Source organism: Perca fluviatilis, chromosome 4, assembly GCF_010015445.1.
Source record: "Perca fluviatilis chromosome 4, GENO_Pfluv_1.0, whole genome shotgun sequence".
Classification (NCBI taxonomy): Eukaryota; Metazoa; Chordata; class Actinopteri; order Perciformes; family Percidae; genus Perca; species Perca fluviatilis.
In genome coordinates, this window is record NC_053115.1 from 22720140 (window position 1) to 22736386 (window position 16247).

Genomic DNA, 16247 nt, shown 5'->3' on the forward strand with positions numbered 1-16247 from the left:
AGAAATCAACTATGTAGAGGTCAAATATGGACCGTTTTACGAAAATTGATGGCTAATTGCAAATTTTGTCCGACTGTGTGTCACAGTTCAGCAGGAGCTCAGCAGGCTAACGTGACAGCGTCCGTTGCTGCCTCGCCACCCACCGTGTCCTCCTTTACAGACCCCGTCTCGCTGTGAGCTAAATGGATCTCAGTCACGACCGGAAGCCTGCGGCGCTCCATACCCACGCAAAGTCACTGTTTCTGGATTACTGAACTACTAAATGCTGAGGCCCTGACGGAGCTCCAGGGCCTGCAGCTAGCCGCTGTCTTTACCAATAGGATTGAAGGGACACCAGCAGCTAACGAAACCCCAAAAATTCACAAAAAAGTCATTAAATTGAAAACGGACACAAGCATCATCTTTGTAAGACCTTAGGGGTAGCTGTTATATAAGTGGCATGACGAAATTCAAACTGTAAATATATTATAGTTATGCCGGCAGCCGGCCAGCTCCGCGGAGCCCTGAGCCCTGATTGTCCAGTAGCTAACCCAGAAACGGTGACTTTGCCCTGGGTATGGAGCGCAGCGGGGCTGCCGCTGTCTCGTCAGACTGTGTGGACCTCCTGAAATCCGACACGTCTTACCAAATTTGCAATTAGCCATCAATTTTCGTAAAACGGCCCGTATTTGAGCTTTATATAGTTTATTTCTTGCATAAAAAAGTCTCAGAAGTAAATTCAGTAACAAAACATTGCAGTGTCTGAAATATGAGACCTGCTGTCGAGTCTCTAATGTGTTTCTATGTGGTTCGCTCAAACCAATCAGCGCGCAGCTCATCTAAATATTCATGAGCATACCATATTTGGAAGAAAAGCTCTTGTTACAAATAGGGCCATATTCACAGGGTAATTATGGGCCCATAAAATAGCATTCGGGCAATTTTCAGCCCAGCCAATGTTACGTACCCTATTAGGAGACCTTAAGGAACAGTGTGAAATACCCTATATAATCATTCTATCACCCCTTTTAAGGCAGAACAACCTTTTGACAGCTGACAAGCAAGTTGAAATGTCAATGAGTTTGTCATAAGACAATAGAGTGTACTTGTGTTGATAGTGTTAACAGCAGCCAGATGCAACTTAACAGTTAGTTTTCCAAATGAATATGTGAGGATTATATTTGTTTATCCATACAGTGGCAAATCATGAAACAAAAAGTGGACAAACAAAATCTGCTCAGATCTGATATTCAGAAGTACTAACATTGCCACATTCACTCTGGAACTTTAAATATGCCACTTTTTTCTGTTACCTTGCTTATATTTTTTTCTCTTATGCAGTCATATGTTTTTGTCTAGTTTTGTTTTAGTATGTTAAAAAGCATTAAGCATGTTAATAATTAATCATATAACCGACAATAATAATTTTGACATATATACAGTACAGGCCAAAAGTTTGGACACACCTTCTCATTCAATGCGTTTCCTTTATTTTCATGACTATTTACATTGTAGATTCTCACTGAAGGCATCAACACTATGAATGAACACATGTCGAATTATGTACTTAACAAAAAAAGTGTGACATAACTGAAAAGATGTCTTATATTCTAGTTTGTTCAAAGTAGCCACCCATTGCTCTGGTTACTGCTTTGCACACTCATGGCATTCTCTTGATAAGCTTCAAGAGGTAGTCACCTGAAATGGTTTTCCAACAGTCTTGAAGGAGTTCCCAGAGATGCTTAGCACTTGTTGGCCCTTTTGCCTTCACTCTGCGGTCCAGCTCACCCTATCCAACCATCTCGATTGGGTTCAGGTCCGGTGACTGTGGAGGCCAGGTCATCTGGCGCAGCACTCCATCACTCTCCTTTCTTGGTCAAATAGCCCTTACACAGCCTGGAGGTGTGTTTGGGGTCATTGTCCTGTTGAAAAATAAACAATGGTCCAACTAAATGCAAACCGGATGGGATGGCTGTGGTAGCCATGCTGGTTCAATATGCCTTCAATTTTGAATAAATCCCCAACAGTGTCACAAGCAAAGCACCCCCACACCATCACACCTCCTCCTCCATGCTTCACGGTGGGAACCAGGCATGTAGAATCCATCCGTTCACCTTTTCTGCGTTGCACAAAGACACAGCGGTTGGAACCAAAGATCTCAAATTTGGACTCATCAGACCAAAGCACAGATTTCCACTGGTCTAATGTCCATTCCTTGTGTTTCTTGGCCCAAACAAATCTCTTCTGCTTGTTGCCTCTCCTTAGCAGTGGTTTCCTAGCAGCTACTTGACCATGAGGGCCTGGTTCGAGCAGTCTCCTCTTAACAGTTGTTCTAGAGATGTGTCTGCTGCTACAACTCTGTGTAGCATTCATCTGGTCTCTAATCTGATCTGCTGTTAACTTGCGATTTCTGAGGCTGGTGACTCGGATGAACTTATCCTCAGCAGCAGAAGTGACTCTTGGTCTTCCTTTCCGGGGGCGGTCCTCATGTGTGTGTGTGTGTGTGTGTGTGTGTGTGTGTGTGTGTGTGTGTGTGTGTATATATATATATATATATATATATATTATATATATATATATATATATATATTTATATTTAAAAAGAAAAAAAAAGAATTGGCTATACAATCTATTTCTTAAATACAATTAATGATGGTCACATACAATCACACATGCCTTTTATTGGAGTAGCTTATTGGAGTTGCTTTTTAAGCTCTTTTTTTCTGCCAAGTTCTTGGCTGACTGCTGGATGCACTCATAACTGATAGCTACGTGACACATGCTACTATATCAATGAGGACTGATGGGTTAAATCGTCCATGCCCGGCAGACACACAGCTGACTACCTCTCAGCTTAACTATTTGATGCAATGGAGACAGGCCCCGACAGCCTCTCCGCGGTCCGCATCACCGGTAACGCTGACATGCAAACAGTTCTATTTTGGGAAAAGTGACTGCATATGTCTACGACAATGCATGCAACATCGTGGCTGCACAACCAAAAGTTGTACCAAAGTTGCCCACCAACGCTGAACGTGGAAAGTCCTTGTTAAGTCCGAGGTTAACAAGGGTCTTCTATCTGTCAGGAAAAAAAACTAAATTAGTATCCCTAAAAGTAGCTTTTTTTCTCCTCCCCTTGTACTTTCTCTACAGCCCAGAACAAAGGTTCTCTGAACACATCAAGGATGAACGTAACATGGACTTCCAGAAGAAATTCATTCTTAAGAGAGATGATGCCAGCATGGACAAGGATGATAATCAGGTAGGCTGCATTGTATACCATGTCATTTGTTAACTCTATCTAACTGTTAATTACCTTTTCCAGATCAGATGAAAGAAGGCAATATCTATGAGATATCTATGTTTAAGCAGAGCTTAAACAGTGATTACTATACATTATTGTAGTTGCACAGTTGACTTGGGGTGAAAATAATAACCAATAAAGGAGGAAACTCAGTTCCCATGTTTAAGCTGTGTTTAAGTCCAAACCTCTGTCCACACCAGGTTTAAAAAAAATAAAAATTGTTATAGATATTATGCTGATTGAGCATCTCAGGCTTCTTGTATGCAAACTCATTTTGCATACTTAAAGTTAGCTTGGAGATGGCGTGATACCAATTTTCCATTTCCAACACCAATCCTACTAACACTGAGAGTGTACTTAACTATTAATAGGCCATTCATATGCAGGAACTCGCACGTTCTTGATTCTGTCTCTCAAAAGCACAATTTTCAATTGGCAAGTATTTAACATTAGAGTTTAGATTTTCTGCCCGAACTCGATATGTCCCGCCACTGTCCTCCCTTCATCAAGCATTTGTGTTTTTTTTTTGCCTTGATCATTACTTCATTAGCCTAATTGGGTTGGGAGAAAGCTATGCCTCTCCAGCTTCTCCCGTAGTTCTGGGTATATGTCCTGCACTGACTTGAGTGTGAGGTAAACTGTGCTAAATCGTGTCTCCCCCATCTGTAGCACTGTCTTCGATAATTGCGCAACCAGGCCAGATTGTTTCAGATATCTCACGAGTCCTTTAGCAGCAGATATGGTCTCTCCTATATCCGGCGCGTTGTCGGCCAGTGCGTCGGCATGCAGACCATGCCGAAGGACAGTATTAATTAGGTGATCGAGACAAGAAAGTCTCCTATATGGTTCCAGGGCTTTGAGTATGTTGCTGCCTTGATCTGTTACCCACAGGTAAAAGGAATTGTAGTTGAGAACGTCAGTTCTAACGGGCTCATGATTACAGTTAATGTGTTGGGCTGGGCTCGGACACAACATGCACGGGCTCGGGTAGGGTCGGTCTTGATCTTTTGGGCCTGAGCTAAGTTAATTTAACATCTCCTCCATTGCTGCCGATTCCCTAAGTGTGAGCAACACAAATGTTTATCCCGTAACTGTGCTTTTTGCAATGCAAAACGACTTGACACTGTGTGGTCGGACTTAGTTATGACACAATAAACTTTGCATGTCAGCTATAAAACTCACAACTGAAACATTTTCTTATTCATTTCGAAAGTAAGTTGCTTACTTGTACAGGTTTTCAGTTAAGCATCAAAACCCACATTTTCAACCACAGAAACTTATTAAAAATAATAATACTTGCTTTGTTGCGGTCTGAACCCAGTTTCCCACTCTTCTGTATTTCTTCCAACAACAATGTATGTTTGAAGCATTTACACTTACACACACACATTTGTGCTGTTAAACCTTCCCACGCTGATTCCACCCATCAAACGCTCATTTTGCACAGTTTCCATTCTGTTGTTTGTTTTGACGGAAAGCAGTACCCCCCCATGCTACTGTTATAATGTGACTTGTTGCTACTTATCTTTACAGCAGGTCACACACACTAAGTGTGGCTGAAAATATATTTGGTAAAAAGTTTAGCATATATTTGTAAATATTGCATATTAGATTGTAACTGTCATATTTCCAATTCAATTGTTTACCCAAATGTTAGATCCGTGTGCCGCTGCAGGACGGGCGACGTAGCAAGTCCATTGAAGAGCGAGAGGAAGAGTATCAGCGGGTACGAGACCGGATCTTTGCCCGAGAAGTAAGTTTTGGACCTGGACAGGGTAACAAACACTGCATTTCTCAATCATTATGTTACCTCCAGCTTCTTTAGACTAGTGAGAAGTTGGTATTTCTTAATTAGACATGAATAAGAACCGTTTGTTTAATAATTTGCATAGTGAAACATGGTGTTATGTATATTTTAAGTCAGTGGTTCCCAACGTGTTTTGCTTGTAACCCGTTAATACGAAGCAAACTGTACTTCATCTCAGGGTGCCTGAAGAGGTAAAAGTATACAGTATTCTTATTTCATGCTGGTAATAATCTTGTGGGAACCACTGCCGCGACATATCACATCCTAAATACAGATGATGTCGAACATGAAAACTTCTAAAAGGTTGCTATGCAAAAAGTGTTAGCCTTAAGTACTCCTGGATGAATAAAGCATTTCATAATGTGCAGGTGTCCTTTTTTTTACAGTCCTCTCAAAATGGATACATCAATGACAGCAGGTAAGGATTCATCCCACTGGAGGCTCTAATGTGTGCAGTTTATAACTCTTTGCAACCTTTCCTCTTAAAGCTACAGTTTGCTTGTTATGTTTCTGTTATGAAAGGTAGAGGGCTGTAGAACACATTTTACAGAAGTATGTTATATGCTAGACTTTGAGGGACACACTGTCCTTGAGAAAGATTTTTAGGCAGTGGAGCAAATGTCTAGAAATAAGTGTGCACTCACCTCCATCTCTAGTCAGAGAAAAAAAAAAAAAAAAAAAAAAAAAAAAAAAAAAAAAAAAAAAAAAAAAAAAAAAAAAAAAAAAAAAAAAAAAAAAAAAAAAAAAAAAAAAAAAAAAAAAAAAAAAAAAAAAAAGAGACTGCTGTGTGTGTGTGTGTATTGTCCAGCAAGGGTAAAAGTTCTGCACTGTGCCTCCCACCCCTCCTTATCTCACCCTCCCCTAAACCCCCTCCTGTTCTCCAATCCAGTCCTGTAACCCCAGCATTTTCTCCTAATGTTAACCCCAACAGACTTTCCACTGAGGGCTACTGCTCTAGCTCTCAAAAGAGGAGGCAGATCTTTAGGTATTGGGGTGCTGTTGACTTTGGCTTGTGTGTTGCCATGCCCATTCTTTGAAAGTGGTTTGGTGATGATGGTGGTGAATTGTGGTGGTTTTTCTCTCTTTGCTTGGCGTAGTCGGCTGATTGATGGCTATTCCAGCACTGCACCGTGGGGCTTCCAATGGCCCATGCATGGCTGCTTTGTGGTTTCACTGGGGACTGATTGACCTACTTACCCGTCCACCGTCAACTACATTTGTTATATGAAGTAACTGCATCGCTTCGACAGTAACCTGTTTGTTTTGTGGTTGACTTAGTCTTGTAGGTTTTCTTTAACATGTCACCTGTTGCATAGTTGCACAGAAACCTATGTAAGCCGTATGTACATGCAATAGTGCTGTTGAACTGACAAAAAATAAGAAACGCGAACCTGTGAGCAAAGCATGGTAACATGGTCTTTCTTTAGAGTGTAAAATGGCTGCAACCAACAGTTATTTTCATTGTTGCTTAATCCTCTGATTGTTTTCTTTATTAACCCATTAATCTTTTGGTCTATAAAATATCAATAGTAAAACATGTTCATCACAATTTCCCAGAGGCCAAGTTGACATATTTATGTGGCTTTTTTTTGTCCGACCATTAAATCCCAAATATATTCAGTTTATGGTTGTGGAGGACTAACAAAAAAGGAACATAAATTTACAAAAATATTTCAATAATACAAAATTGTTGTCAATTTTATCAATGGCTTAATTGTTTCAGCCCAGGAGTGCAACAGTATATGCAGTTTTTTTCCTTTTTATTATGTAAAAGACAAGTATGTACTGTAATATACATTGTGCTGTTTGTAAACATTGTGTCTTGTGTGCACCATGTTATTTAGAGCTTTTAGATTCAGCCATCCTTTTTTCCTTCTTTGCTTTACTGTAGCTTTTTATATAAATGTTCTATGTAGTTCTAAGACTTAAATTTAACCTTTGAACCATCCTATTATTTGTTGACTGTGTTCATTCCTTTATCACTTTTATTTGTGCTGCTTGCAGACATTTCATTAGAGGTTGAGATGTAATACAGTAATATTGCATTAATGATGTATGTTCGAAGTTTTTAATCTTATTATGGCCTTTTTACATATCCCCTCAAAATGAGCTTAATATCTCAAGCCCAGCATTCCCATAAGGTATATTAGGTGTTACCTTTAAAGAAGGCATGCTGTTAAACTAAAAAAGCCATAAAACCACAGACTTCTCTTAAATGAACACACAAAAAGCTCTTTTGTGGGGCATTAAGACGTCTAATAATGACTGACTGAGTGATTGAAGTGCATAACAACAACATCCTAGCTTCCCCTGTTTGTGCGTGTGATGGGGAATGCTGTCGTGAGGAGAGTGTAGATGAAATATCGTGATAAACAGCAGATTCCCTCTTCTTCCTCCTCCTGCTCATCCTGCTCTCATCTTTGTCTGCAGAGCGAAGCGAACAAGTGTGCCTCCCTTTACAGAGAACGGCAGAGCAACCACCCTTCCTTAAAATAGGCTGTGCAGAGAGAGGTCTCAAAATAGATCCTCCATTAATTACAGTCTCAATGAAATATTTATCAGCCACAGCCACCTTCAAACACCACTCACTATCGCTACGGTTTTACAACCCATACTGCATCCCTGTTCTCGTCATGGAGATTCCCACAAACAGCCTTGCATGTTTTGCGTTAATTTGACTCTTGTTCTCTCCACAAAGACAAACTCTGGTCATATTCCTCTTCCAGTTTTTAGAGGATGGAAAAGAAGAAAAAAAAGTGTTTACAGCAGCTAACATTGCTATTTTTTTACTCTGCTGTCCTCAATGCAGAGTTGTATGTCACCGTTTACCAACAGGGCTTTCTATCAACATTCAACTTAATACTGCATCACCAGTATGTATAGCACATTTTTCTTTTTTAATTTCTTTTTTATTTAAGTTACTTTCAGGCACAAGCACAGTAGGACATGTTCAGACTGAAAAATATTATTCTTAATGCTGACATGTCAATGACAGACCCAATCATTCACTTGATGATGGAAGGGTTTCCCGAGAGTGGTGGTTACGCTTAGAGTGTGATCATTGGTTTTCTTGGCAGCTACCCTTATCCAGGGTGACAGCATGACAACACAATGAGTGTGAATACGGCAGTATAGTTTAAAGAACCATAGTGGTGAACCAGTGGTTGCACATGGTTATTTTGTAGATATTGTGTGTGTGTGTGTGTGTGTGTGTGTGTGTGTGTGTGTGTGTGTGTGTGTGTGTGTGTGTGTGTGTGTGTGTGTGTGTGTGTGTGTGTGTGTGTGTGTGTGTGTGTGTGTGTGTGTGATTTCTTGTCTTCAATACAACACCTTTTAAGTGCATGTGTTACTGTTTATCTGTATTCAGATGTATAACACATATCTATGCAAGGGCTCATTCTGTTATCTCCAGTCTTTGATGGTTTGTGTGTTGAATTCATGGAAGTTTCTCATCTAGTGCCACTGTAATATCCTGTTACGCCCCAGTGTTGATTGTCTGGAGCATCTTTTCTCCCTGCATGTATGTTTTCCTATGTGGATGGGTTTGTATGTGTGTTTGTGCGTGTATGTGTGTGTGTGGTCAGATGTTAAAAATTGGAAATAATATTTTTTGGTGGTTTGTTGCCTGATTTTTGTGTTGTGGTTTCACTAAACCAGCCAATATGCATCTGTGTTGAATGCCCCATCCTAAATGAAACTTATCACACTCTGTTCTCTCCACTGTTGATGACCTTCCTGTGCTCTTCTGCTTCTGCTCTCCCCTCTATCCTATTTTGTCTTTGACTTTCCACCTACAATTTTCTCTACTCAAATTCTCCTGTGTGCACACCTTCCCTTTTCTATATATTCTTCATCCTACCCATGTACATTTTGTCTCTCTCCTCCTCTGACTTCTTATTCTTTAACTCTGCTCTCTCTACATATCTCTCACCTGCTGCCTCTTAACTCTCCTCGTTTTAACTCTCCTGTTACTCTACTCTACACCTCTACTTTTCCTCTGCCCATCCCCATTGTATCCCCTTCATTCCATTGCTTTGTCTCTCTCCTCTTCCTCCCTGTACTTTCTTCTCTCAGAGGAAATCGTGAGAGCTCCAGCCGGGCATCTAGCAGTCGTCAAAGCAGCACAGACAGCGACATGAAGTGCCTGGAGCCACGGCCCTGGAGCAGCACCGACTCAGACAGCTCCAACCGCACCCTCCGGCCTCCCGTCACGAAGGCTAGCAGCTTCTCTGGCATCTCCATTCTTACCAGGGGGGATAGCCTTGGCAGCAACAAAGGCTCACAGGGAAGCTGCAAAGGCTCTCGCTCTGGTAAGGACTGTGGAGAAAAGTTGAGGAAAAAGGAGAGACTTAGCTTTTTATCGTCTGTCGTAACGCTAGCATTAGCGAACTTGTTACTGAAACACTAGCTTTACAACGCATTACAATTTTAGCTACTTAAATGAAGCAAGCACAAAATAAACTCACTCCTGTTGGGCACTTGGAGGCTGTCAACAAGATTTTCTCATTCTCATCACAGCTTTTTTTTTTTTTTTGCTTTCTTATGAAATTCCTTGACACAGTTACTCTTGGCTGCTTGACAGATGATTCAGTCCTTGCTGTTTCTCCAGTAAAGACGTCAGGAGACGCTTTTGACTCATTGGCTCTTGAATTTATTTCCACAGTTACACAAGATGTCGGAAGCTCCTGTAGGTTAAACTGGACTAACTATACTTACAGAAACTTGACAGCCTAGAAACATTAAAGCTACAAACAACCCACAATGCAACACTGTGTAGGATCTGGTGGTAAACCAGTACTTTCTGCATTCTGCAGTCTGTTTTTAATATGCAATTGTCTAGTCTTTGAATATAATAACAGGAATTATTTGTTATTATAATAAACCCCAGGCCCAAAACATTTAGACTTGAGAGAGAGGTTTCACCTCTAGCTGGAATGTTAACTTGAGTTTGCCCTCTGGTTCAGGAAACTGACATTATGTTGTAAAGAAGAGGATAATACAAGAAAAAATACAGGCGCATGGATAAAACCCTAAAGTATTTTCTTAAGGAAGTATTTTCATAAGGAAGTTTTTGAGGGTTTCATGTCTTTTCTGCAACACTAGGCCTGCCCCTAGTCAGTCCTGATGTGTGTCCCCCACCTGCAGCCTCCCAGTCTAGCCGTAGCCTACTCCCCTGCCCGTCACAACAGCCACAGCCCCAGGTTCCGCCTCAGACTGCCCTGCTGCCCACCCCACAGCAACACCCCATGGGAAACCACATGATTGCTCAGGTATGTACCTGCATTTATGTCAACCATATCAGTAAAAATGAAGACACACTTTCAAGTTACAAAGGATCTAATTTGATATGGTGGTCAATTGAACATCTTTTAATGATCAAATGTCCATCTTCCTAATATAAAAGGCATTGGTTGTTCTGGTCATACTGGTCTTTGAGCAACATTATAAAAGTTATTGACAGTCAGTTTCTCTTAGCATAGTACTGATTGCATTTCATTTTGTAAACCCTGTTTTTTTTTTTCTTTTTTATAATATAGAAAAAGAAACTAATGTGATTACCATTTTTTATCCATCTGTTCATTAACAACTTTCCCTCTGTGTTCTAACCCACATCTTATCTGTGTCTTCATTTCTCTATATTCCTTTCTATCTGCCTGCTTCTAACACCCTCCCTCTCACTGGCTTGCTCCACACACTCTCTCTCTCTCTCTCCCTCTCCCTCTCCCTCTGTCTCTGTGTGTGTTTTGCCTCTTTATTTCCTCCCTCTTTCTGGTCGTGTGTATAGCCGGTGGCATCTCTGCAGCCCTCTCAGCCTGTCTCCTACTCCAGCCCTTCCTGCCCACAGGTTCTCCTGCCAGTTTCTCCTCCCCAGCAGTACACAATGGTACTGTCACCTCTTGTAGCTTCATCTGTATATATTAATTTAGTTAACTGACACCCTTTATTTCGCATTTAGCTATTGCTGTATTCTGCTAGAAACTCTTGCACCCTCATACCCTGTTCTCATTCACATTAGTTAGTAGGGGTGGGAATCACCAGAGGCCTCACGATACGATATCATCCCGATACTTATGCCACAATACGATATTATTGTGATTTTAAACATATTGCAATATTCTGCGATATATATTGCAATTTATTACCTTTTTTTCCAACTTGAAATTTTTTCCCAATTTCAAATGATGTCCCCAAAAGGAAACTTTGTCAACATCTGTTTTATCTAAAAAGATAAATTTCTCTGTTTGTTCATCTCACTTCAATTTTATTGCTGCAAAATGGGATTATCAATCAGACAAACTGACCAACACATATATTGTAAAAGATCGATACTTGCATCTGTGTATCGATACATTATTGCCACGGAAAATATTGCGATACTATGCTGTATTGATTTTTTCCCCCCACCCCTATTAGTTAGGTGTTTAACCACAATCATGGAAGAATTATGTATTTGCCGCTCTGGACCGTTCAGGTAGTACTTTGTCTCAGGATGCTTACAAATCTTTCCCTGCCTGAAATTTAACTCGGAGCAAGAACATTTCTTTGCTATTCCAAGTGCATGTCTGCATTTACATCAAGCACATGTGAAAAAAGTGACAGTTGTGCTTTGTGGAATTGTTATTTTTTGGTCTGACAAAGCACTTTATATTAGTATATACTGCAGTACTTTTTTGGAAGCAAATTCATGGTTATTACCATGACTTTATTTACATTAACGATTTATATTTTATCCATTTATAATCCAGAAAAAAATGTAACTGGGTTTACAGATTTTAATAACGTTTTGGAGAAAATGTTAATTTAATCCTAGGTGACTGAATGTAACTAATGTGTAATGTACATTTTGTAGTAAATAAATCAATACAAATATTGAAATTGCTGTGCTCTCATCCTAATCAGCAAAGTGAACATGTTTTGACACATGAGCTGTGACCAGATGAGAGTTTGTATAGACCCAAACCTTAAAGGAGTTTTCTTCGAATATTTTGGGAAATGCTCTTGTTTTGTTGTCAAACCCACAGTCAGTTGTGAAGATCGACCAACTGCAGTACTGTGTGTTTTAGCTTTAGCTCGCAATCTAGCCACCATTACATTCGGGAGTCGCCTTGGCTTTGTATCGGTCCGATGCCGTGCGCATGTATTCGTTCTTGTAATCATAATATTACTCCGATAATGCCACACCCGATACCACCTTCATTAGGGCTGGGCAATATATCAATGTTATATCGATATCGCGATATGAGACTAGATATCATCTTAGATTTTGGATATCGTAATATCAAGACAAGTGTTGTCTTTTCCTGGTTTTAAAGGCTGCATTACAGTAAAGTGATGTCATTTTATGAACTTACCAGACTGTTCTAGCTGTTCTATTATTTACCTTAACCCACTAAGTCATTAAATCATTTCTGGTGGTTATTTATCAAAAATCTCATTGTGTAAATAACATTTTGTTAAAGCAGCAATAGTCAACCATACAATATTGTCGCAATATCAACATTGAGGTATTTGGTCAAGAATATCGTGATATTAGATTTTCTCTATATTGCCCAGCCCTAACCTCCATAGCAACGTGACATTAACTTCTCCGTCGAGCAGGTATAGGCAGCGGAAGAGGAGCAATGCCAGCCATTTAGAGATTTTTGGCTGTAAAAATAACAGAGGCTCTTACCCAATACATGATTGCACTTGACGACCAGCCATTGTCAGTCGTTAATAATACTGGGTTTCGACGTCTTCTCAGTGTACTTGAGCTGAGGTATGAGATTTCCAGCCGTAACCACATCGCAGAAACCATGTTTCCAAAGCTGCATGACTTTTTGAGAAAGCACATCAGCAGCCTGTTGACTGTAAGGTTCACCACTGATATTTGGAGTAGCGGTGTCAGCCCAATCTCATCAGCTTAACAGGCATTAACATAAAGAAAGATATATTTTAAACTGTTCCGACCGCATGGGGTACCCTGGGGTAACAAACACAGTGCTACTCTGCAAATAGCACAAAAAAAAGTTACATACAAGCTATAACTGTTTATATAGTTTGCCAAGAGTCTTTAAATTTGGACAAAATCTTGTGTACTTAGCTGCTGGGTAAACAAACAATCCTCTACCACTGGAGCGGTAAATCCACATGGCTATTTAATATGCACGTGAATGACATCATCGTAATTTGCTTTCTTCATTCTTTCTAACCTTCACTCAGTATTTTGATATCAGGAATTATGATTTATTTTATTGATATCAGCCCATGGGCACTGATCTTTGTATAGAAAAAAGGCATGGTACTTTGAAAAAACTGCTTTGTTCTAATTAACAACAATATCAGAGCAGGCCAAAATTATCTGTATGTCTGAAAACACCGTCGGACCCCCTGAGGGATTATTGAGTACTCGTATCGATACTCGGTTTCAGCGAGTACCCAAATGTAAGTACTTGTACTTGGTCTTAAAAAAAGTGGTATTGGTGCATCCCTAATCTATATGTAGATGGCAGTGACTTGCTATAATGCACTTTATGGCCACTAATGCCTGCTACTGTTTTGTTCTGTCTCTGTATTAGAGTGCTGTGAGTGTAATTTGCAGTTGTTAATTGTATTATACATGTATTAAATACTGTATAATCTAGAAACAAATAATTTTGTAGATGTATTTAGTGTAGTGGCAATCAAAACCCACCAGTGACATCATTCTCATTTCTCCCAGGGAGAAGAGCTGGCGCCCCAATTCAGCCAGATGACACTGAGTCGGCAGGGCTCCAGTGAGAACCCTGAGCCTCCACCTATGTATCAGGCTCCTCCCACAGTGCTGTCCCAGCACCCCCCTCCTCAGACCGGCTACATCATGGCTACCACGGGTCAGCCCATGCCGCCTCCGTCTGGCTACCAGCCTGCCGCTGGACACCCCCATCCTCCACCTCCACCACCTCCTCCATCCCAGCCCGTCATGCAGGCCCCACCACCCCCACAAGGCTACATGCAGCCCCCTCCGCCTCAACAGGTACGCCACTACTCACAGGTTGTGATAAAAAGACATCCGACATAGGTTTAAGGTTTTGTTTGAATTACTTTAGAGTACCAGATAGAAGCAGTATTTCTCAAAAAGTGATAGTATTGTAGCAATGAATATTTGATTTTAATTTTGGGACCTCACCTGCTTGGCACTTTGACTGGCCAGGTATTCACTTGTATGGCAAACTGTATGTATAAAATGTATTTTTGTATTATCATTATAATAGAAATTGGCCCTGGTTCAATGCAAAATGCTGTAATACTGTACCCTTCTTTCGTATCGCAAGTCAGGCAGAAGAATTCACAGGCATTCATATGTAGGGAGAAATGGATACATGAGAGGCAACACTAAACAAAAGAACAAATTTGACCGTGGTGTCTCATTGTTCTAGGGCCACCATACTGAACAGTAAAATATATTTGGAAGTGTTTATAATTTAATATAAATTTGAGTTACTTCTCTTGGGTGTCATTCACTACACTGTGCAGAATGATGTGCTGTATGTGCAGAAAGTGCGAAACCCCTCTTTGCCAGCTTGCCAGTCCAAAATCCAAAATGGCTAAGGCTACATTTACATTGCTACGTTTTGGTTTAAAAAAAATATCTTTTGCTATGTTTACGTCTCGCATTCACACTGCTCTGGCGTTTCAGAGCTCCTAAACCGGAGACATTTGAAAACACTTCTGACCCTGTTTTGGTTTGGAATCTCCAGGGTTGTTTCAGTCTCAACGGTCGCAAACGGAGACCTTCGGCATCATCGACACTGCCGCAAAGTTTCGCCTCCTGATTGGGTCTTATCGGTCATGACGTCTGGGTCTCTGAGACTAAGCTTCTAACGTTACCATCACAACTACTAGCAACGGGCGGAGTATACAGTTGAAACCAGATATTTACATACACTTCAGAAAAAAACACAAAAACTTTTATTTCTTTACTGTCATACATAAATCAGAGTAAACTTTTTCTGTTTTAGATCAATAAATATTAACATATTTTTTGCATTTGTTAAATGTCAGAATCGAGCAAGGGAGAATTTGTATGCATTTTTTTTATCACTTTCATCAAAGACAGAAGTATACATACACTAAGTTTATTGTGTCTTTAAACAAAAAGAAAACTCCAGATGATTCCATTCTGAGCTAAGAAGCTTCTGATAGGTTAATTGATTCCATTTGAGTTAATTGGTGGCACATCTGTGGATGCATATAAAGGCACACCTCAAACACAGAGCCTCTTTCTTTGACATGGAATCAATGTGGATAAGGCACACCTCAAACACAGAGTTTTTACCTGACAAGAGAAATCAACCAAGACATCAGGAAAAGAATTGTGGACCTCCACAAGTGTGGCTCTTCCTTAGGTGCAATTTCCAGATGCCTGAAGGTCCCACGTTCATCTGTTCAGACAATAATACGCATGTATAAAAAACATGGGAATGTACAACCATCATACCACTCAGGAAGGAGACGGATTCTGAGTCCCAGAGAGGAACGTTTCTTGGTGCGAAATGTGCGAATCAATCTACCTTCAACAAAACCTTGTGAAGATGCTAGCTGAAACTGGTAGTGTGTCATTATCCACAGTAAAACGAGTCCTGTACCACCATGAGCTAAAGGTTACTCTGGGAGAAGAAAGCCATTACTTCAAAACCACCATAAAAAAGACAGACTACAGTTTGCAACTGCACATGGGTACAAAAATCTTAATTTCTGGAGACATGTCCTGTGGTCTGATGAAACAAAAATTTAATTGTTCGGCCATAATGATAAACGGTATATTTGGAGGAAAAAGGGCGAAGCTTTGAAGCCTCAGAACACCATCCCAGCTGTGAAGTATGGGGGTGGTAGTATAATGTTGTGGGGCTGCGTTGCTGCAGAAGGGACTGGTGCACTTCACAAAATAGATGGCATCGTGAGAAAAGAAAATGTTGTGGATATATTGAAGCAACATCTGAAGACCTCAGCCAGGAAGTTAAAGCTTGGGTGCAAATGGGTCTTCCAAATGGACAATGACCCCAAGCATACCTCCAAATTAGTTACAAAGTGGCTTAAGGACAACAAAGTCAAGGTATTGGAGTGGCCATCACAAAGCCCTGATCTCAATCCCATAGTAGAAAATTTGTGGGCGGCACTGAAAAGGCAAGTGCGAGC

At 40.4% G+C, this 16247-nt stretch overlaps 1 protein-coding gene across 14 annotated transcripts in view; it reads left to right on the plus strand.

The window, feature by feature from the left end:
* LOC120557262 (R3H domain-containing protein 2) overlaps positions 1–16247 on the plus strand; it is a 76992-nt gene that overhangs the window by 43618 nt on the left and 17127 nt on the right. For 3 of the 14 annotated variants that reach the window (XM_039797406.1, XM_039797409.1, XM_039797405.1), the window contains 8 exons: positions 3133–3241; positions 4941–5036; positions 5459–5508; positions 6022–6075; positions 9165–9400; positions 10194–10360; positions 10876–10974; positions 13792–14085. In XM_039797406.1, coding sequence (XP_039653340.1) covers positions 3133–3241; positions 4941–5036; positions 5459–5508; positions 6022–6075; positions 9165–9400; positions 10194–10360; positions 10876–10974; positions 13792–14085 — 1105 coding nt within the window. The remainder of the gene's footprint in view (positions 1–3132; positions 3242–4940; positions 5037–5458; positions 5509–6021; positions 6076–9164; positions 9401–10193; positions 10361–10875; positions 10975–13791; positions 14086–16247) is intronic. The other 11 variants (XM_039797408.1, XM_039797410.1, XM_039797416.1 and 8 more) reach the window with 8 other exon arrangements.